General features: G+C 42.2%; 1 protein-coding gene across 2 annotated transcripts in view; it reads right to left on the reverse strand.

Annotated features, from left to right (window-relative positions):
• The window catches only part of BEND4 (BEN domain containing 4), a 32,987-nt gene that overhangs the window by 9,400 nt on the left and 1,567 nt on the right, over window positions 1–22,020 (reverse strand). For both annotated transcript variants that reach the window (XM_019962672.2, XM_070791369.1), the window contains exons 2-3: window positions 14,779–15,345; window positions 1,394–1,485 (exon numbers count right to left, since the gene is read on the reverse strand). In XM_019962672.2, coding sequence (XP_019818231.2) covers window positions 1,394–1,485; window positions 14,779–15,345 — 659 coding nt within the window. The remainder of the gene's footprint in view (window positions 1–1,393; window positions 1,486–14,778; window positions 15,346–22,020) is intronic.

The raw sequence follows: 22,020 nt of genomic DNA on the forward strand, positions 1-22,020 counted from the left end.
CTTAGCCCAGACTGCTGTTTCATGGCAGGAGGGGCGAGACAGAGGGTTGACTGGCATGTGTGGCAGTGCAGACAGGAAAGCGAGGCTGAAAGACGTAAGACCAAGGGGGTGAGGCAACCAATCCCGTGAGCCAGGCTACAGGGGACTGAGGTGTTGCCGATTCCCAGGTGAAACAAGACGTCCTCCACAAAGATAAGCAACAGAGGGTTATGGCTGGGGGATGGGGAGGCAGATACTAATGAGGAACAGTGTCTGTCACACAGCAGGTGCAATGAACATCTGTTGAATGACTACTGCAGGGAATCCCCTGGTGGTCCAGGGGTTAAGACTCTGTGCTCCCAGTCCAGGGGACACAGGTTCGACCCCTGGTCTGGGAAGATTCAACACACTGCAGAGCAACCAAATCCATGAGCCACAACTACTGCGCCTACACTCTAGAGCCTGGGAGATGCAACAAGAGAAGCCACCACAATGAGAAGCCCACACACCAAAATGAAGAGTAGTCCCCACCTGCCTCAACCGGAGAAAGCCCATGCACAGCAACGAAGACCCAGCACAGTCAAAAATAAAATAAAGAGAGAAAGAAAGGGGAAAAAAGAGAAAGGAAAGGGGAACCAGAAGGGAGTCCTGACACAAAGGCCTAGAGAAAGAGAGCAGGTGCAGCAGGGAGGAGAGGCGAGACTCTGGGGATGATGAGGGCTGGGAAATGGGCCCTGGACGGGACAACTGGGAGAGTAGCCTGGGGTGGGGAGGGGGCAGCTCTCTCAGAGCATTCTGACAAGGAGTGGAGGTGGAGCCAGACTACAGACAGGGCAGGGTGGGGGCAGAGCAAACGGAAATGAGACTGGAGAAATGAAGACAGATCAGTCTTTCAAGGGTTTGATCACTGAGGTTACCATTCAGCAAGTGCCTTCAATGACAGGCAACAGGGCTGAGGCCTGAACCTACCCTTCAAGGAGCAGGATGCGTTGTGGTGTTAGGATGAAAGTGCCGCAGGGTGCTTTGGGTGACGGAAGGAGAAAGAAAAGATAATCGTTGAGGGAGGGAGGGAGCATCAAAGAGGGGCTGATTTTCAGAGTGGGAAGACTTGGAACAAACACTGTCTCTGCCTGAGGGAATGACAGGTGGGTTCTCCCATTTCAGGTCCCTCTGAGCCAAAAGAATATTGCCCACAATATTGAACTTCTGTTTCCCGCCCTCAGAGTACAGAGGTGAATGTACTTCATGATGCATGGCCTTCCTCTGCAGGATATATCCTCACTCATAAACCTCAGAGTCTCCCAGGTCTTCTGTTAGCCAATCTGTTCTGGTGTATAGGTGGTTAAAAACTGAGATGCTTCATCTTAGGGCCCTTCCACATGGTGTACCGTTTACCTTGCCACTGGAGACCTACCTCGGTCGGCTGGTCAGCTGGCTGTGGGATCATGAGCTGGTTGTGGTGCTGGAGCACCATCTTCAGGTAATCTAAGACAGTCTGGCAGGGCACTGGGTGGAAGAAATTGCAACAATTGCACATGAGCTGAACTGTGCTGGGAAAATAGAAAGCTTTCTTTTAAGGTTTAAAAAGATTTTTGATGTAAACATCTAAAAAAAAAAGATTTTCTAAAGGAAACAATCTTCTTTCATTTGACATCCGCAGTTATTTCAGTTTGTAAACATGGAACAGATGCTACAGTTTGGGGAGAAATTTCGGGTTCAGCACAATTTAAGTCAAACTGACTCTAAGATGAATTTGGGTCAATAATAATGATGGCACACTGAACAAGTCACAGAACAGACATGTCTTCTCTGATTCAAGTTGTAACATGAGCACCCAATGGTGCTTTTGAAAATTAAGGTACTGAAGACTGTGATGTTTCACTCATTTAAAATCGATGATACAATGCTCATTATTAGTGCCATTCATCCCTAGTTCTTCAGGAAAGCAGTAAGTCATGCACTTTAGACCTGCTTCCTGACATGGACATGCCTGACCATGTAGCGCATCCTCTCTCCAGACACTCACCTGATCTGGTCCAATTCAGATTCAGTCAGTATGTATATCATTAACTGTTGTATTATATTTTTTGAGGCATAGTCTTATAGAGTTATCAAATAATTACAATAAAACTGAACACACGAGCCCAATATGGAGCCTGACATATTTTTGTACCACTGCAGAAATAATTCTTACATCTTAAGATTTATATTAGAGCCCTTTCTGGAGTATTAACTAATTGCTTTTAAAGGTCTCAGTAGATTAGTTAATAACCTAACTGACATGGATCACTGGCATTATCTGTCCTGGCTATGTGTTTTCTTAGAATGTTTTCATCACGTTAGAGAAAATAGTAAATATTTAACCTAAACCTTAATTTTAAAGTATTATCACTGAGCTTTCTTCACTTTTTCTCTCACATTTTTTTTTTAAGAGAGCAAACTGAAGTTATCATCTTTATCCCCTGCTAACAGCTCTGGGTTTTTTTAGGTGACATTACACTGCAACATAAGAAATCACTGTATCAACATCCTTTGGGAGAATGTGAATGAGTAGAAGTAGGTTAGGAAATTTTTCTTCTTGCCAAGAAATATTTTCTTAAATAACATCCTTACAGATTTGTCTTACACATCAGTGTCACAGGTCACTCTTGCATAGTCATCTGAATATGTTCTTCAAATTAAAGAAGCATTTTGGGGACAACCACAGAAGTCAACAAAAAGAAGGCATATGTGTTTCAGTTTGAAGCAGGACTTTTACTAAGCCAAAGTTCAATAAAACCTGTCAAGTATCTCTAATTTTACCACTCTATTAAAAGCCTAACTCACTTTAAAGTCCATCCTGATGTAACTAAATCCTGTGATTTACAATTCTGCCAAATCTCGCCCAAATTCCTCTTAAGGGGTGCACTTACTGGATAACAGTTCTGTGTTCTGATGGACACTTTTACCCTGGATATGGCTGAGTAGGGAGTTTGAGTCACTGAGAGCTAGAAACTCCACTTTCTAAACCATATCATTTCTGCCCAGGTGTGCAAAGTTCATGGAAGAGTCTGGGCAAGCTAACTGAATGACAAACGGTACTTTCCACATTACTAGAGTCCATAAGCAAAAGTCCAACCACTTGTTCCATAAACAGACAATCCGACCCACTTGCTGACGCCACAGTGAGTCAGAGTGGATCTTCTGGCAACGGGAATCGATTACAGGAAAAGCGTAGAAGACTTGAGAAGCTAATGGAGACAGGAAACAGGTTTGCTATTGAGTTCTGGCTTTTCACTAACTGTGTGGCCTTTGGGATGCCATTTAACTTCTGTGTCTGTCTCTTCTGTACATTGCCAAATATAGGGGTTTCAGTAGCAGCAATGCAACTGTATATATGTCAGTGCATTGCCAAGCAACCTGCGTGAGGTATTATTCTGGATTTAGTTTGGAAGTTTTAGTAAAAGTTGTAAATACTCACCGACTAATTAGGATTTGAATGAAACTCCTTTTGCTACTTTATCCATATTTTACATATGTTTACAGAAAAAATGTTTTAAGAACAAAATGCTTATAAAACTGAATATTCAGTGTGACCTCAACCGTGTTAAAAAATAATTATGTGCAAAGAGAAGAGATTGGAAAGAAATAAACCAAAGTGTCAATAATTAAAAATGATTTTAAAATTAAAATCATTTTTAAAAATTAATTTAAAATAATTAAAAACTTTATCCTTTACCATCCTTGTAAAGACCAATTAAAAAAAAATTTCTACAGTGGGCATGGACCATAATAACTTCAAAGTTGTTTAAAGAATGTCTACATAACTGTTATCTCCTCTTCCTTTGCCATCTATGACCTTCAGTGTTGCCTGTGTAAGCTTGGAGGCAGACTCTCCCATTTCTACATCCCCAATATTCAGAAGCAGTGATAACCTCTGAGCAAGGCCAGTTGACCCAAACATTCTGGAAGAAAACGGAATTTCACCTGCATTTACCGGCCATGGGGCTCTGCTGAAGGCAAGTGGGTCCTGCGGGCTGATATCTGGGCGCAGGGCTGAAGCCAGGAGCACTGAGGACAAGACTCAGCTCAGGTCTAGCTACTGGAATCGACTCTGGCTGCTGATTGTCTGAAAGGCTTGTTAAGTAAGGTTCTTCACAGAAAACTGCTCTCTTTGCCCTTGTTAAGGATGCTTGGGTGTCAAGTACCTAATTTTCCTGACAGATCATTGCATTAACGTCTTGATCAGCTTCTCTTCTTGTTCATTCTGCATTATTTAATCTACTCTGCCATATCATTGTTTTTAAAGACTCAAAACATTTACTCGAAATCCAGCACATACTGTTTTATAGGGAGAATGAAATTATTTACCATCCCGACAAGCATGCCATCTGTGTGCTGTACTAGTGTCTGTCCTAGTCACACTGTCTCTGGAGAGTATAAGTTCCTGAATTGTAAACATCTAGAAATAAACAGTGAGCTTTAAATATTACTCAGCCTACAGACACATGGCTGTTCTCTTGATAATGAAAATGTTCTGTCTCTGATTAATTTAACTGATATGTATAGATGTTATAACAGAACATACCTGAAACTGGGCTGGAAATCAAGGATGACTCTGACTTAAGTCTCTGCCCTCAAGAACCTTACATGGCCTGCCTCTCCTTGTACCAAGACACCAGGAGAGACAAAGAGTAAAAACTTGCCCTGCTACTGACTTCAAGAGAAGCAAGCATGATGTGCTATAGAAAATGGTCAATTCTGCCTGGGAACTGGGGGACGGGTCTGTTAGGGAAGTGCCACCCGACTAGGGTACTGAAGGATGAGTAGGAGCTCCTCGAGTGGGGAAAAGGGAGGGTAAGTCCTTCGACTGGAGGGACAGCAGAAGTTAAGGGAAGACCAGAAGCAAGCGGTAAAGAATCTGCCTGCCAGTGCAGGAGATGTGGGTTCAATCCCTGGTTCAGGAAGATTCCCTGGAGTAGGAGATGGCAACCCACCTCAGTATTCTTGCCTGGAAAATTCCATGCACAGAGGAGCCTGGCAGGCTACAGTCCATGGCATTGCAGAGTCAGACATGACTGAGTGATTGAGCACGCAGAAGCAAGTGCATGGAGGTTTAGGAATCATAAATTGTCCAGAGGGGTTGGAGCACTCGGGGCATGGTGGGAACTCAGGGGTGAGCCTCCAAAAATGAACAGGAAGACGCGGGTAGTGAAGGACATCATGCCGTGCCACACTACAGGTGCTGGAATTTACTCCGTGGACCACGTGAAGCAAAGAGGCATTCAGCAGAGGGTGATGTGGGCTGTTTCAACTGGGAGAGCCTGGGATTGAACAGATACTGCAAGAGGCCACGTTCTGAGTCAGGCATGGATGAAAGCCGTGGGGAGAGAGAGGAGGACTCCATACCGATGGGCACATACGAGGTGGAATCCAAAGGACAGAAGACTGACATGAAATAGGAACAGAGATGCTTATGAATGGAGCTGAAGTTCCCCACCCGGGTAACTAACTGAACGCTGACCTCTTTACCACCTCTTTACAACCACCACCAATCTAAGAAAACCACTTAAGATTTCTGTATTCTCAGGCACAGGACAGTGTCCCTCTCGGTCTCTCAAGGTTGCTCTGTACGGAGTGTTTCCTAGACGATCCTGCAGGCACTTCGTTGTTACTTGATGAACTTAATGCTTCAGCATTCCGGTATTACTAACCTCATGTTACAGAAAACAGAAACTGAGGCTCAGAACGGTTAAGCAATTTGCCCAAACCACTGCTAGCAAGTAGCAGGAGCAGGAATCCAAGCCCAGGTTTGACTCTAAAACCATTTTCTTCGGCTCATGCTCTTTTGTGTCCCATAGTCTCTCTCACAGCTTACAGCAAGAGCGGTGTGACTTTTACCAAATCCTAAGTCAAAGAACTCAATTGTTTACTCCTCTGTTCCTGTCACTTATCTAATTTTTTTTTACTCAGAACATATTTGTGTCTCTTCGTTCTCCCTAGAACGCCCGCATTAAATGTGATCACTGTGTTTGTCAGGACTGGAAGTCGACCTGAGCCTTCTCCCACAGGCACTTCTGGTGCGCGTGAGCTGGAGGGCAGTGCAAGCACGGCAGGCACTGGCGCAGAGACACTGCAGCTCCTCCAGGGGCTTTTTGTTCTTGCAAAACCAGTTATCCAGAAACTGACACATTTATCTTTTTAAAACCTTCTTAGAATATCCTTAAGATCAGACTGCGTAATTCAAGGCTAGTTCTCCAGCGTGTAGCCTTGTGAGTTAGTACAATTGATCCTCATTATTTGCAGACTCTGTACATTTGCCTACTCGCTAATGGACTTCCCAGGTGGTGCTAGTGGTAAAGAACCTACCTGCCAATGCAGGAGACACGAGAGACTCAGGTTCGATCTCTGGGTCGGGAAGATGCCCTGGAGGAAGGCCTGGCAACCCACTCTAGTATTCTCGCCTGGAGAATCCCATGGACAGAGGAGCCTGGTGGGCTACAGTCCATAGGCCGCAGAGTCGGACACGAATGACGTGACTTAGCGCACACGACCCACTGACACGAATCTGTAATGGTCAAATTAGCACTGGTGGGCTTTGGCAGGTCACCAAGAAACCCGAGCTGCTGGGATCACACACTCTCAGCTGAGGCTGAGCACGGATACGTTCTGCCCGCTTCTTTCAGCCCTCATATGACAGTGAGGGTTCTTTTCATGGTCTAGTTAGTGCCATGCTTTTCATTTTCGTGCTTTTCCTGTTGGTGATTCTGCTAAAGTGGGTCCCAACGCAGGGCTGAAGTGCTGTCTAGTGTCCTGAGCACGAGGCTGGGACGCGCTTCCAGGGGAGACGTGTATTAGATAAGCTTTGTTCAGATGTGAGGCACAGGACTGTGACTTCAGTGTCAACTGACCAGCACTATATATTAAACAAGGCCCCTTTAAACAAAAATATACTTAAAATGAGGTTATGAATTGATTGGTTGACAAAAACATTGCGACCTGAGGCTGCACAGAATACAGTGAATAACAAGAATCGACTATATTTTGAGGGTGGAAGAGGGTAATAAACTAGCTCTGTAAAATGTGAACATTAATTTTTGGACTTATAAAGATAAATTGAGATGATAAAAAATGTACATTTAAAAAAGGAGAATGTTCTTTAATAATATCAACAGTTAAGTCTACCTTCCCTATATCTGCACTTAGAAAATTTGAAGGTATTTTTAATGTCATAGTTATTTTACTTTGGAAGTTACCATTATTTCTAAAATTTTATTGTAGTTGATTAACAATATCATGTTAGTTTCAGGTGTACAGCACAGTTATTCAGTTATATATGCATGAAAGTGAAAGTCACTCAGTCGTGTCCGACTCTTGAGACCCCATGGACTGTAGCCTGCCAGGCTCCTCTGTCCATGGGATTCTCCAGACAATACTGGAGTGGGTTGCCACACCGTCCTCTAGCAGATCGTCCTGACCCAGGATCAAACCTGCAATTTTATGTCCTACATTGGCAGGCAGGTTCTTTACCACTAGCACCACCTGGAAAGCCCTCAGTTACATATAAATGTGTGTGTGTGTATGTATGAATATATATATATATGTATGTATTTTTTTCCCAGATTATTTTCCCATATAGGTAATTACATAATATTGAGCACAGTTCCTGGGTCTACATAGCAGATCCTTGTTGGTTATCTATTTTGTATAGAGTACTGTTGGAAGTGGTTTTTTAATTACCATATATTATGTTTTTAATACCAACATTTTATCATATTTTAAAATCTCTAAACTTGGTGTTCAAAGACAATTATAAAGGGCAATTAAGATTTGAAGTGTTTTTTCTTCTTAATGGAACATAAACTATTGGTGTGTCTTACATTCAATGAAGGTTGAAATTAGATGAAATATGGTATTTTATACCCATCTCCTTTATGAGTTCCCTTTAACCAGTGCTGACTGCAAGCTTTCTAAATAAAAGTGACTACTGTAACTTAATACCTTCTCCACTGAGATGTCTGCCCATCATTTTTCTTCTTTTAATAACTTCTCAGCTCTTTGTATCCCTGACCCCAGTATCTTCCTTTTGTGACTTCTTTCTTTTAACCTATTTCTTAAAAAAAAAAAAAAAAACTTCCAAAGACTCTGTAATTTCTAGTGTGATGTAGTTATCTAGTGTAATGTCAAGTGTAACTTCTAATACAAAAGAAAATGTGCTAATGCTACCTCCTGGGATAAAATGTTAAGTTACCTACACCTGCAAATAACTCTGGAAAGTAAGTTACAGAGTACTTTCTAGAAGCCCCTCGCTTGCATGTAGCTGATACTCAATACAACTTTGTTGGATGTTTCACAAATAATACAATAAACAAAGGCTGTCTCAGGTGGTGCTGGAAAGAACACCTCTTCCCAGTCTCTTTCCTTGAGGTGAGGGCTGTCGCCTTCCTGTCCCCCTCTTATAGCTAAAAGTACTTTCCCCCTGTAGACTAAATAGACTCATTTCTTTTGAATTCTTAGTTCAAGAACTACTCCCAGGTATGAATGCCTTATTTTGGGGAAAAACAAGAAGAAACTGGAATCTCAGAGCTGCTCAACAGCATGACTCTGGAGAGAGGGACGTGCCCGAGGAACTCCGCCCCTACTGCAACCCACGACGGGTGCCCCCATCATGTCCTGCACCTGACTCCCTCTGCTCACTCTGCATGCTCCTCTCCTCTTTGTACTCATCCACCTGCTTGGCTGCAGGAAGAGTGATCCTATGACACAAGGGCAGATCCTACGAAAAGAAAGCCCCAGGTCCTTCCACGGAAATATACTGGCCTCTAGGATAACAAAGGCCCACTGTGATTGCTGGGAAGCATGGACACCGCTTAGGGAAAACTGACCCCAAGTCTCACAGGAAAGTTACTGCTTGCAAAATACTCTTGTTATGTGCAAAACCAGACATTATCTGCCACACTTTTCTTCATATGGGTAAAAAATAACAGATTCCCCTGACCCCCAACACCAAAGGGATACTAGCTCAGAACAGCTAGCCAGACTGGTTTCTTGGGTGATCACCTACAGTCTGGTTTGTGTTTAGCCAAAGATGGAGCTTGGGGGGTGAGGGCAAGAGCTCAATGATGTCCTTTTGATTCAAGTTTTCATCTTAAGTGGCACTTTCAACCTGACGCCCAACACTCATGTCCCTAGGCAATGAATCCATGAGTCAAGTAATCAAAAATAGCTGGTCTTTCCTGCATTTCACACTGTTTTTCACTATACGTAATGGACAAAGTGACTTTTACCTATATAGTTGAGTTTCAGTCTGGGCTAAAAGCAACTAAACTCATCGACATTTAACAAATCAGTGAACTAAAATGGACCTAAAGGGGCAAATTTAATTTAATGACCATTATACCTACTACTGTGGGCAAGAATCCCTTAGAAGAAATGGAGTAGCCCTCATAGTCAACAAGAGTCTAAAATGCTGTAGCACTTGGGTGCAATCTCATGAACGACAAAATGATCTCTGTTCATTTTTAAGGCAAGCCATTCAATATCACAGTAATCCAAGTCTGTGCCCCAACCACTGATGCCAAAAAAGCTGAAGTTAACGTTTCTATGATGACTTACAAAACGTTCTAGAACTAACACCAAAAAAAGATGTCCTTTTCATCATAGGGGACTGGAATGCAAAAGTAGGAAGTCAAGAGATACCTGGAATAACAGGCAAATTTGGCCTTGGAGAACAAAATGAAGCAGGGCAAAGGCTAATAGAGTTTTGTCAAGAGAACACACTGGTCACAGCAAACACCCTCTTCCAACAATACAAGAGATGACTCTACACATGGGCATCACCAGATGGTCAATACTGAAATCAGACTGATTGTATTTTTTGCAGCCACAGATGGAGACGCTCCATACAGTCAGCAAAAACAAGACAGGGAGCTGATTGTGGCTCAGATCATGAACTCCTTATTGCAAAAATTCAGACTTAAATGGAAGAAAGCAGGGAAAACCACTAGGCCATTAAGGTATCAGTTCAGTTCAGTTCAATCACTCACAAGTGTCTGACTCTTTGTGACCCCATGGACTGCAGCATGCCAGGCCTCCCTGTCCACTGCCAACTCACAGAGTTTACTTAAACTCATGTCCATTGATTCGATGATTCCATTCGATGGATGATGCCATCCAACCATCTCATCCTCTGTCATCCCCCTTCTCCTCCCACCTTCAATCTTTCCCAGCATCAGGGTCTTTTCCACTCAGTCAGTTCTTTGCATCAGGTGGCCAAAGTACTGGAGTTTCAGCTTCACCACCAGTCTTTCCGATGAATATTCAGGACTGATTTCCTTCAGTATGACCTAAATCAAATCCCTTATGATTATTCAGTGGAAGTGACAAATAGATTCAAGGGACTAGATCTGATAGACAGAGTGCCTGAAGAACTATGGATGGAGGTTTGTGACATTATACAGGAAGTGGTGATCAAAACCATCCCCAAGAAAAAGGAATGCAAAAAGGCAAAATGGCTGTCTTAGGAGGCCTTACAAATAGCTGAGAAAAGAAGAGAAGTGAAAGGCAAAGGAGAAAGGTCAACATATACCCAACCGAATGCAGAGTTCCAAAGAACGGCATGGAGAGATAAGGAAGCCTTCCTAAGTGAACAATGCAAAGAAATAGAGAGGAAAACAATAGAATAGGAAAGACTAGAGATCTCTTCAAGAAAATCAGAGATACTAAGGGAACATTTCATGCAAAGATGGGCACAAGAAAGGACAGAAATGGTATGGACCTAACAGAAGCAGAAGATATTAAGAAGAGGTGGCAAGAATACATAGAACTATGCAGAAAAGATCTTAAAACCCAGATAACCACGATGGTATGATCACTCACCTAGAGCCAGACATCCTGGAGTGTGAAGTCAAGTGGGCCTTACGTCGCATCATTACGAACAAAGTTAGTGTAGGTGATGGAATTCCTGCTGAGTTATTTCAAGTCGAAAACATGATGCTGTTAAAAGTGCTGCACTCAATATGCCAGCAAATATGGAAAACTCAGCAGTGACCACAGGACTGGAAAAGGTCAGTTTTCATTCAAAACCCAAAGGCAATGCCAAAGAATGTTCAAACTACCATACAACTGTGCTCATCTCACATGCCAGCAAAGTAATGTTCGAAATTCTCCAAGCCTGACTTCACCATGACGTGAACTGAGAACTTCCAGATGTTCAAGATAGATTTTGAAAAGGCAGAGGAACCAGAGATCAAATTGCAGAGAATTCCAGAAAAACATCTATTTCTGCTTCACTGACTACGCTAAAGCCTTTGACTATGTGGATCACAACAAACTGTGGAAAATTCTGAAAGAGATGGAAATACCAGACCACCTGACCTGCCTCCTGAGTAACCTGTATGGAGCTCAAGAAGCAACAGTTAGAACCAGACCTGTAACAACGGACTGGTTCAAAATGGGGAAAGGAGTACATCAAGGCTGTATATCGTTACCCTGCTTATTTAACTTATATGCAGAGTACATCATGCAAAATACTGGGCTGGATGAAGCACAAGCTGGAATCACGATTGCTGGAGTAATAGCAACAATCTCAGATATACAGAAGACACCACCCTAATGGCAGAAAGCAAAGAGAAACTAAAGAGCCTTTTGATGAAAGTCAAAGAGGAGAGTGGAAAGGCTGGCTTAAAATTCAACATTCAAAAAACAAAGATCATCGCATACAGTCCCATCACTTCACAGCAAATAGATGGGGAAACAATAGAAAACAGTGACGAACTTTATTTTCTTGGGCTTCAAAATCACTGCAAGATGGTGACTGCAGCCACAAAATTAAAAGATGATTGTTCCTCGGAAGAAAAGCTATGACTAACCTAGACAGTATATGAAAAAGCAGAGACTTTAGTTTGCCAACAAAGGTCTGTCTAGTCAAAGCTATGGTTTTTCCAGTAGTCATGTACGGATGTGAGAGCTGGACCATAAAGAAAGCTGAGCGCCGAAGAATTGATGCTTTTGAACTATGGTGTTGGAGAAGACTCTTGAAGAATCCCTTGGACTGCAAGGAGATTAAACCAGTCAAACCTAAAAGAAATCAAACCTGAATATTCATTGGAAGGACTGATGCTGAAACTGAATGCCACCTGATGGGGAAGAGTTGACCCATTAGAAAAGACTCTGAAGCTTGAAAGACTGAAAGCAGAAGAAGGGGACGAGAGATGATGAGATGGTTGGATGTCATCACTGACTCAACGGACATGAGTTTGAGCAAGCTCCGGAACATGGTGAAGGACAGGGAAGCCTGGGGTACTGAAGTTTATGGGGTCACAAAGAGTCAGACAGAACTGAGTGACTGAACAACACATGGACTAATTAAAGCAATCAAGGTTCTCTATGTAGAATGGCTAATCATTCAAGTTCCTGGAGGTGACTCTCTATAGCAGCAGTGGTAGGTGTTTACACTAACAGTGGGGATCATTAGCCTATTTTCAGCAAGAGTCATTCAATGTCTGGCCATCAAGAGGACTCAAGAAATTGCAGCATTTTTGTTTTTCTGGGCAGTCGAAAAGGATGATTAGTGGCAGGCCAGCCATGATTTACTCCTGACACAGACATTGCACCTGTGCAGATTCAGGAAAAAGCAGGTGGAGTGAACCCCACATTGGCTGAGTAAGTTTACCAAGGACAGACAGCTTGCCACAGATTCAGGATGAGGAGTTGGGCAGCAGTACTCTGCGTGCGAGTCACCCATCCTTGCACCATGAAACCCCTACCCACAGTGCTGAATGGCTAATTCAAGAACCTGCAGTTGGCTGACCCCAGGACACCGTGTTCTCTCCTAATGAAACAGCAGTGGGGAGTGAGATGTGACATACCCTTTTGGTATTAAAACCCACAGTTAATGGATCATAATTCACACAACTGTGAAAGCTGTAAAATTTCAGTCTGTTAGCTGCACCCATATCTCTCTGACCAGGAGAAACCAATAGGGCTCTGGTTCTACTGCATTGTTCTGGGTTCCGCCAGTCTCTCTCCTGTAATCAGTCTGCCTGGCAGGGACAATGCCAAGACTTTGCATCTAACTCCAGAGCTCAATTGCAACAACCAAGAATGGATTTACTTCACCTCTTGCTTGTCTCCCAGAAGGACAAACTGCACTCAATCTAACTCCAAGATATTCTGAGCCAAAACTCAGCACTATCCAGGAAATGCTTTAAATGAAAGGACAGGAGCAAAGCAGACTTTTTGTTTGGCACTTCTAATAAACAAGTGGGTAACTTTAGTCAACATTTCCTTCTTTCTACATAAGCTGCCAAATTTTGTGATGCAAAGACATCGAATGAGGAAAAAAACATAACTTCTGTTTATGGATCAGCCTTAAAAATTTTAAATGTATTATGTATGCTTTACTTTGAACATAATATATTAGTATAGTAGTACATGCAGGTAAATAATCAATGGATGTGTACACTGGTGGATACATGCTCAAAATTTTTTATCAATGGGCTGCATGATTACAAAGGTTTTATTGTCTCTTGTTTCTTTGGCCATTCCTTGCAGCTTCCGGGATCTTAGTTCCTGGACAAGGGATTAAACCCAAATCCTTGGCAATAAAAGCAGAGTCCTAACCACTGGACAGCCAGAGTTCCCATAAAAAAAGGTTTTACTGTCTTTTATTTATTTAGCATTGCTATATATTCTTTGAAAAAAATTGAAGTTTAGTTGATTTACAATATCGTGCCAGTCTCTCTGCAAAGCCACAGACATGTAGTAATGAAGTCAAAGCTATATACAAAATCAGAACCTTCCCAAATAAGGAAAAAATGGCTTTGCAACCCACAGAAGATCTTGCCATAAAAATGACTTTACTACTCTGCATATCTAGTGTCTCTGAGAGGCAGTGAATGCCTCATGTTTAGCCAGGAGCACAACTGGTTTGGGACTAACCTACTGCTACTGCTAAGTCGCTTCAGTCATGTCCAACTCTGTGTGACCCCAGAGATGGCAGCCCACCAGGCTCCCGTCCCTGGGACTCTCCAGGCAAGAACACTGGAGTGGGCTGCCATTTCCTTCTCCAATGCATGAAAGTGAAAAGTGAAAGGGAAGTCTCTCAGTTGTGTCCGACTCTTAGCGACCCCATGGACTGCAGCCTACCAGGCTCCTCCACCCATGGGATTTTCCAGGCAAAAGTACTGGAGTGGGATGCCATTGCCTTCACCAACTAGCCTATCTTTGAACTATTCCTTTTAGTTCACAGTAGCTTGTTAACTTTAAGGGGAGTTTGGAGGCTAAAGAAACCACACCTGTTGAAACTTAACAAGAAAGGCGAGAGATTAATGGAATAGAAGAGACAATTTGTTCTCTGAGTGCTGCCTTTGTAGGTGTCATTTCATTTCAATTTCTATCACAGACTGATAAAACACATATATCAAAATCTTTACAGATACAAAAGCTATTTAAAAGGAACAGGATCACTTTTTGAAGAAAACTCAAGCCCACAGCACATGGCCTATTTCAATCACATTGCACTACACCTTGGGATCATGTTTGTATCAATGGAGACATCTTTTAATAGGACTATGGCCTTCAGGTCTATACCCTAGAGGACTGTGACTTAAACACAGGACAGGATTAGTAGCTCAACCTGAAATTCGTTTGGCGCTGGCAGACTAAAACTGCGCATGCCTGTTTTTCCAACTTTTCTACATCACTGGTTCCAACAGACAACAACAGAAACCACACGTACATATACACATGCACACACACACACAAATGGGACAATGGAAAATGGGCAGCAAGTGGCTTTTAAGTAACAGGGCAGGGTACCTGGGATGCTCTCTAACTTTCTTCTGAGCTCTTCATTTTCTTGTTGCAGTGAAATCACCTCCTGCTCCAGCTCTTGGCATCGGGGACAGTAGCCTTCCTCTTCCTCCTCTTCCTCCTCCTCGGGCAGCGTAGATGATGATGGGTGACCATGGGATTCAGATGTTGCTGGGGAGGTCCAGCCACCTAGCGTGTGCACGGGGGATGTTGACAGAGGATCCACATCCGCCAGGTGGCCGTACTCGCTGACCGAGGAGGTGTTTGGAGTTGGAAAGCTCCCTGAGAGCAGGTAATTTTGCAGGGAGTCAGTGAAAACTCTCAAAAATGCAGAAGTTTGTTGTTTCCTTTGCATATATTGCATTTCAATGTCTAAATTGTCTGAGGTCTGACTGTGGACCCCTTTGCCAACAGGACATGGTTCCTGTCTTTCAGTGTAACTTGAGCCTTCCTGCTTCACACAAGATATCATGGATTGAGAATGGTTGGAGTCTAGAAGTTTGCCTCCACAATTTAAGAGGCTAAGGACTCGGCTGCATTGTTGAGCAAAAGCGTCCAAGATCATACGACTCTCTGAAACAGAAGAGAAGACACATCAGAGACTCACAGCCAAGACAAGGGACAAAGAGGGTCCTCGACTTGGAGTTCAACATTCGAAACTGTCAGAAACATGGACTTCTACTCTCTGCCGCACAACAGTGTGACATAGTGAATCCACATGTACCTGGACGCACAGCTTCCTGTCACTCCTGATGAGCCACCCCAACTCGATTCTGGGAAATGGCTGGATGGGACTGGGGAACCGAATAGAGACCCCCCTCTCAATGGCATTGGCTGGCCTGCACAGCTCTGGACTCACACCTTTGGCTTCATTAACATCCTCACTCTAATGAATCAAGCCAGCCCTGCAGACTCAACTCCTCATTGACAGCGGAGCTTACAGCAATCATTACTGCTATTTCTGGAGTGCCCTCATGCCCTTGCTATTAATCAGCTGATACAATCCCCACTGAGAGTACGTTGCTCCCAGATGCAAACTGGAGAAGAACGAGAGGTGTCTGTGAAGTGCTCACAAACACCTAAGAAAAAACAAGGAGTGGGCCTGAGGCAAATGAGGAGGAGCCCCAAAGCAACACTTTGTCATCCACCATCTGGGCTGGCAATCCTTTCCTGTATCTGATACCTTAGCCTGATCTATAGCAGTAGCATCTGAAAAGCAACAAGGCCCTTCTCAGGGCTTCTCCCACCAAATCTCTTAACTGGCATGCACAGACAGGGCCAGTCAGTTTCCACAAATGTATTCCAAAGCATGTTAACTGTCAATCAGTGGAAAGCAAAAAACGGATAGAAAGCAATCAGTTCACCTCAAAAAGAAAAAATATGGAAAGGCCCCCGCGCCCCGCCCCAGTCAGTATTGTGAAGATGTGACTCAATGTTGTCAGTCCAAGGGTTTTGAAAATTCACCCTAAACGTAAATGCTACATCAATATTCTCTTTGTAGACCACCACCCAGAATGGGCAATTTATAAATACCCAGAGAGAGATATTTTTTTAGGGTTTATATTTGGCAATGAGGGTGCCTCTTATTTCCTCTCCCCTCTATGTAAAATAGTGGCAACAAACAAAATACTGTAGATTCTAGATGCCAATATCTATTGTTTATTATAGAAATATAACGTCACTGAAGGACTGACACTGAAGCGCCAATACTTTGGCCACCTGATGCAAAGAGCCTACTCGTTAGAAAAGACCCTGACATTGGGTAAGATTGAAAGCAGCACAAGAAGGGAACAACAGAGGATGAGATGGTGGGACGGCATTACTGACTCAGTGGACGTGAGATTGAGCAAGCTGCGGGAGCTGGTGAAGGACAGGGAAGCCTGGCGTGCCACAGTCCACGGCGTCTCAGAGAGTCGGACACGACTCGGTGACTGAAACAACAACTAGTTGCTTGTTGTCCCTGGAAATGTTGTGTAGCTGTATCTTTACTGAGGAAAAAAAGACCTTTAAAAGTGAAAAATGGTGAGATGCTCAAGGGTTTCTTTGGGGACAACAAACCAGAATAATTGTGACTTAAGAAAATTGGTTTCTCTAGAAAACCCAGGTTAATGACCAGCAAAACCAACCTTTAGAAACCTCCATGCAGTACTTCATGCTCTTCTTTGTTTTTTCTTACTAGTCTTCCTAAAGTAACTAAGATATCAGGGGGAGGGGGTTCAAGTCTCCTTTTCTAATTATTTAATGATTTATCTAAGGCCCAGAGCATATAGGAAGCACCCCTCACATCTCCCAAATCTATAAAATGCTAGCATTCCTAAACCCTCAGGAAAAATGACAAGTCAGAACACAGAGTCCAGTACTCTTCAGCTCAGCAGAGACCTAAGAGACTGTATATTCTATGAGTGGACTCGAGCTTGAGGGCCAGCACAGTATCTCAAGAAGTATTTACTGAATACATGCGGGGACTCTTATAGCTAAAATAGTATCTTAGTTTACAGCATTTGTATCCTCACCCTGAATCCCACAAATATTAGGCACAGGCCTGCTTTTTAACCACAATTACTTTGAGTGCTAACGAAAGAACGAGATGCCACGTATAGTGTTTGTCTAGAGCTGACTGATGGGCCGTGAAACTTGACCCAAGTAGCAGCCGAGATAAAGTTGGCTTGCTACTTCGGAGAAAAGGGGATGTGTATATGGGAACTATCTTTCCTACATCAAACACTGGAAGTCATGATGACTCTGCCCCCAGCCAGGTGGAAAGGAAGAAACAAGCTCATGATTTGAACTGAATCATAATGGAGAAAGACTTCAAATAGTTGGGTATTATATTTTGCAATGGCCAAAACTGAATAAATCAGAAAGTAAACAGCTGAACCATACAAGTGGGGAGGTTTAAGATGTTGCATTCTCATTTTTCACTCCCAGGTTTTTGTTCTTTTATTAGTGAAATCAAAGGACAATATCGATTGGGGATTCTCAATTCTGGCACATTAGCAGTTTTCATTCATTTAATCCTATAATCCCATTTCAGACCTGAAGTTGTACTTACTGTTTGCATTTTAATCAGAACAGTCCTAATCGATTCATAGGCTATACACCTTTAATACAACCCTGATGAAAGAAACAAAATATGAAAGGAAAGACGAAAACAGAATTGCTTAGAAAGAACAGCTAGAATATATTTGTCCAGTTTCCTAAAAGGAGTTCAGTTGTCTGAATACTGATAAGTCACATTACAGTATAGATTTTAAGGGGAAAAAAATCTGATGTATAGACAAGCATGATTTGTTTTCTTAACTGAAGGATAAACTCGTAATATGTTGAGAAAAAGTCATTATGCATTATGTTATATTATGAAGATAATGTATTAAAGTGCATTCAGAACATCAGAGAATAGTTATAGCCACCAAACAGTTCTTGCTTGCAGGTTTTCCAAATGTTTTATTCAGAATTTGTTCTCAGAACTGATATATGTAAAAATAGCCACTGTAGCCATTAAAAGGCTGAATTTTCTTCTTTTCAGTACCTTCTAACATTTGAATAGTATTTTATGTCAATACATTGAAGAGTGTGATGAAAAATGTTACTATTATACTTGGTGGAAAACAGCAAATCTTTCCACTTAACACATATTGCAGCCAGCAATACTTCACCTTTCCAGACAGAATATAATTAGAAATGCAGGTATTGTGTAATGCCCCTTACTGCTAAGAAATGGAGAAAAGTTCTGTTTTTATATGAACACAGTTGTATGACACACTGATCCATGATTCTTAATTGAGCAGTGTGAACGTGTATTTTAAATTTTTTGAACTCCCCCCCCCCCTCCTTAGTCACAGAATGTTCCACTCAAGTGATAGCAAGCAAGTACAAAGTCAACAGATTACAGAGAGGCTTTAACACAACCTACTTTATCCCTAACTTCTCTAAAATGAAAGATCATAAAATGTTTTTAAAAAAATCACAATCATAAAGCACTCTAAAATGACCACATTTCTCAAATTTATTTTGCTTTTTTGTAAAACCTGTCTGGAGATAACATCATGTTGCAAATTGTGCCTAGTCTGATTCCAGAATCTGAACCCATGATTATTTTTGTAATTCAAAAAATCATTTCTAGAAATTCTTCAGAATTTAAGAGGTTTAATCCATCCTAAATCTGATAAGTGAAGAGGGATGGGAACTCAGCAATGAAACACAGGCTCCCTACTTTAACATCCTTCTTTGTAAGTAAAGCCTTGAATGGAATTTGCCCATCACAGCAGATCCCCAAGAGTATTCTGCTTCTATGAAGGAGATCACAGTAGTCAAGATTAGTGGTAACCTTTTGATTTTAGCCCAGTGAAGGGTGAAATATATTAATATTAAAAATGCAGAAGCAGAAAAAAATTTCTGTGACCTATACTACCACGTATCCATATATTTATTACAATCTACCAAAAGGATTTCCAACTAGCTCAAAATGGATGATTTTCTTAAAACATTAATATAACTTCTTTCTATGGGAGGACTTTGTGGCGTAGAAAATAGAAGTTACAAAATGAAAGCATCTCTGGAAGCATCATCCTGTTCTTAAATCAATGAACTACTGTATGTCTTAAAAAAAAAAAAATGCCATCAGTTTTTTTTTCCCTAATGGCAAACATCAACACAGCAAAACAGGATGCAATTTTTCTAAATAAATAAATCAATGATGTGTCAAAAATTAACAGATGAGTTAATATACTCGGTGCTATCAAAACCAGATGGTGCTTCCTAATATTCATCCTGCTCAGTCAATCCCTGAATATTTTCTGGACCATCGGTATATAAAATAGGATGCTGCTATTTGTGATGGCAAACAAAAGCAATCATGCCTGCCAAGCACATACTATAACAGGCAGCATTTCAGCTCTGCTAGACAGAAAGTAATTAGAATGCTTTTAATGTCCAAAAGAATGATGCTGATAGGCTGCCACAGATGTGTAGATTTATGAATATTTATATGGTGGTTTATAGCTGACACTTTTATCAGTTGAAGAAGATAAAATATCTGCCTGACTCAAAAGCTTGACAGTCAGGTTAATAAAATCTCATTAAAGAGAATGACCTATGCAATTATATAGGATTTATTGTAATTCATTTTTGATTGTACTCTGCTTAAAGATGCAATTTCCCATTTCCTGATGCCAAATTTAGGCTGCATATCAAGATCTACGTGGGTTTTAACTCTAAGCCTCCCACAGAGGAAAAATATGCTTTTAGAACCATGGTATATTACCCCTTTTAAGGAAAATTATTCTCTTCAGGAGATTTTATAAGAACACTGAAAAATCTATTTTAAAACACGTGTCTCCTCTCAATGGTTTATGGCCCTTAATGGCAAATAAGGTTCACTTCAACCCTTTCATCTTTTCACAGCATTTACTCTGGACACTCAGTTCTCTCTCTTCCATCCTTCACTTATTTCATCTCATTGATGTTTTGATTATTTTCAGTTTACCAGGGGGCCTGAGACATTGCAGTAACACTGCAGTGAGGGTGCAACAAGCCAATCACCACCCTGCCTCCACTCCACCAAGTATGCTCACATGGCTGTCTGGGCACACATGCTCATTGGTTCAAAGTGGCGCCACTAATTCCTCAAAGAGCCAATCAACTCCTCAGGCGCCTGTCCTTCTGAGGGCCACTAATGCCACTGTGCCCATTAAGAGATGGCTTTGTCCCCAATGATTAATATTATGACCAAAATTCATGATGTCTAGTACTAAGGTCTTTTTTTTTTTTTGCCCCTGACCATTTGCCAAGACTCACTGGAAAAGACCCTGACGCTGGGAAAGACTGAAGGCAGGAGAAGGGGACGAGGGAAGATGAGATGGTTAGATGTCGTCACCAACTCAATGGACATGAGTTTCAGCAAGCTCCGGGAGTTGGTGATGGACAGGGAAGCCTGGTGTGCTGCAGTCCATGTGGTCACAAAGAGTTGGACACGACTGAGCCACTGAACTGATCTGATTTTCCTTACTGAGAAGAAGAAACCTACAACCCAATTCCTGTCTTTCCAACAAGCACATGGCATCCTATTCTTGGGGCTATCAAGCTTACTACTCCAGGAGCTCTCTTAAAAAAAAAATAAGAAGAAATGTTGAAAATAAAGGGAAATAAGAAATACAGGGAATCTGAGGAGCATCAGCAAGCTCCTTTTCACTCTTTTAGATTCAGTGACATGATTTCCACCTGGGGACAGAGACAGACTAACAGGCCATCAGAGTAAACACTGAGAGAGGTCATTCAGAACAAGGTAAGAAGGAAAAACAAAACAACAAAAACTCTTTATGGATAAGAGTGGGGAAACTGCCACCAGAGTAGAAGGGACCCTGGAAAGGATAGCAAGTAACAGTGCAGAAAACAGAATACAGGAAAAACAGCAGGAAAAAGCAAGGTTAAAACTATGGATGAACACGGAAATGAAAGGGGGCAGACTTACACGGTCTTAAAAAAGGTAAAAGACTGAAAGACAGTCAGCAAAGTCTCAAAGGAGAAAGCAAGACGAGATTAAAGAGTGAAGTGGGCGGATAAAGAGGGGGAAACCCCCAATGAACACGATGGCTTGGAGGTTGTGCTAAGGGGTACGCCAAGTACCGAATATGGGAAAAAGACCCTAACTTCTGAACAAGAAAGCAGAGCTAGGAAATTAACAAGGAATGACCATGAAGTAGTTTATAAGAAAATCAGAACCCAAACCCAGAAAGCACACAAACCTAAGAAAGCGGGAAAACACTAGAAAAATAAGGAAAATGAAAGTAGATAGCCTAACAACGAATACAAAAGTACAACAGAATATAAACACAGGGAAAAAAAACCACCTCTTGCAAACAGTGAGGACATCCACACAAGAACCCCTCCAAATCAGTGAGGGATGTGACAGGACAAGTCTTCACTATAACCTGTAATTAGATTTTCTTTCTCAAAAACCAATCCTTCATGTGTCAAAATATTGACAAACAACAGAACATGAGCTTAGACTTCTATAACTCATTTCAAGACAATGCTCCTATTTTCATTAGGGGAAAAAAAAACCCTTTGGATTCACTTATATGCAGGATTCGGAGGGCTCCAAAGTGCAGTAAAAGGCCTGAGCAGGAACTTTTTAGTTCCGAGGAGCGGGATAAACGGGGCTGCGCGTCCTCAGGGAGCAGAAAGCACCCTTGGGCCAGGCCCCAGGCTGCGGCCTCTCCATCAGCCCGCCTCCCTCCCCGCAGCTGG

The sequence above is a fragment of the Bos indicus genome, chromosome 6 (assembly GCF_029378745.1).
Source record: "Bos indicus isolate NIAB-ARS_2022 breed Sahiwal x Tharparkar chromosome 6, NIAB-ARS_B.indTharparkar_mat_pri_1.0, whole genome shotgun sequence".
Lineage (NCBI taxonomy): Eukaryota > Metazoa > Chordata > Mammalia > Artiodactyla > Bovidae > Bos > Bos indicus.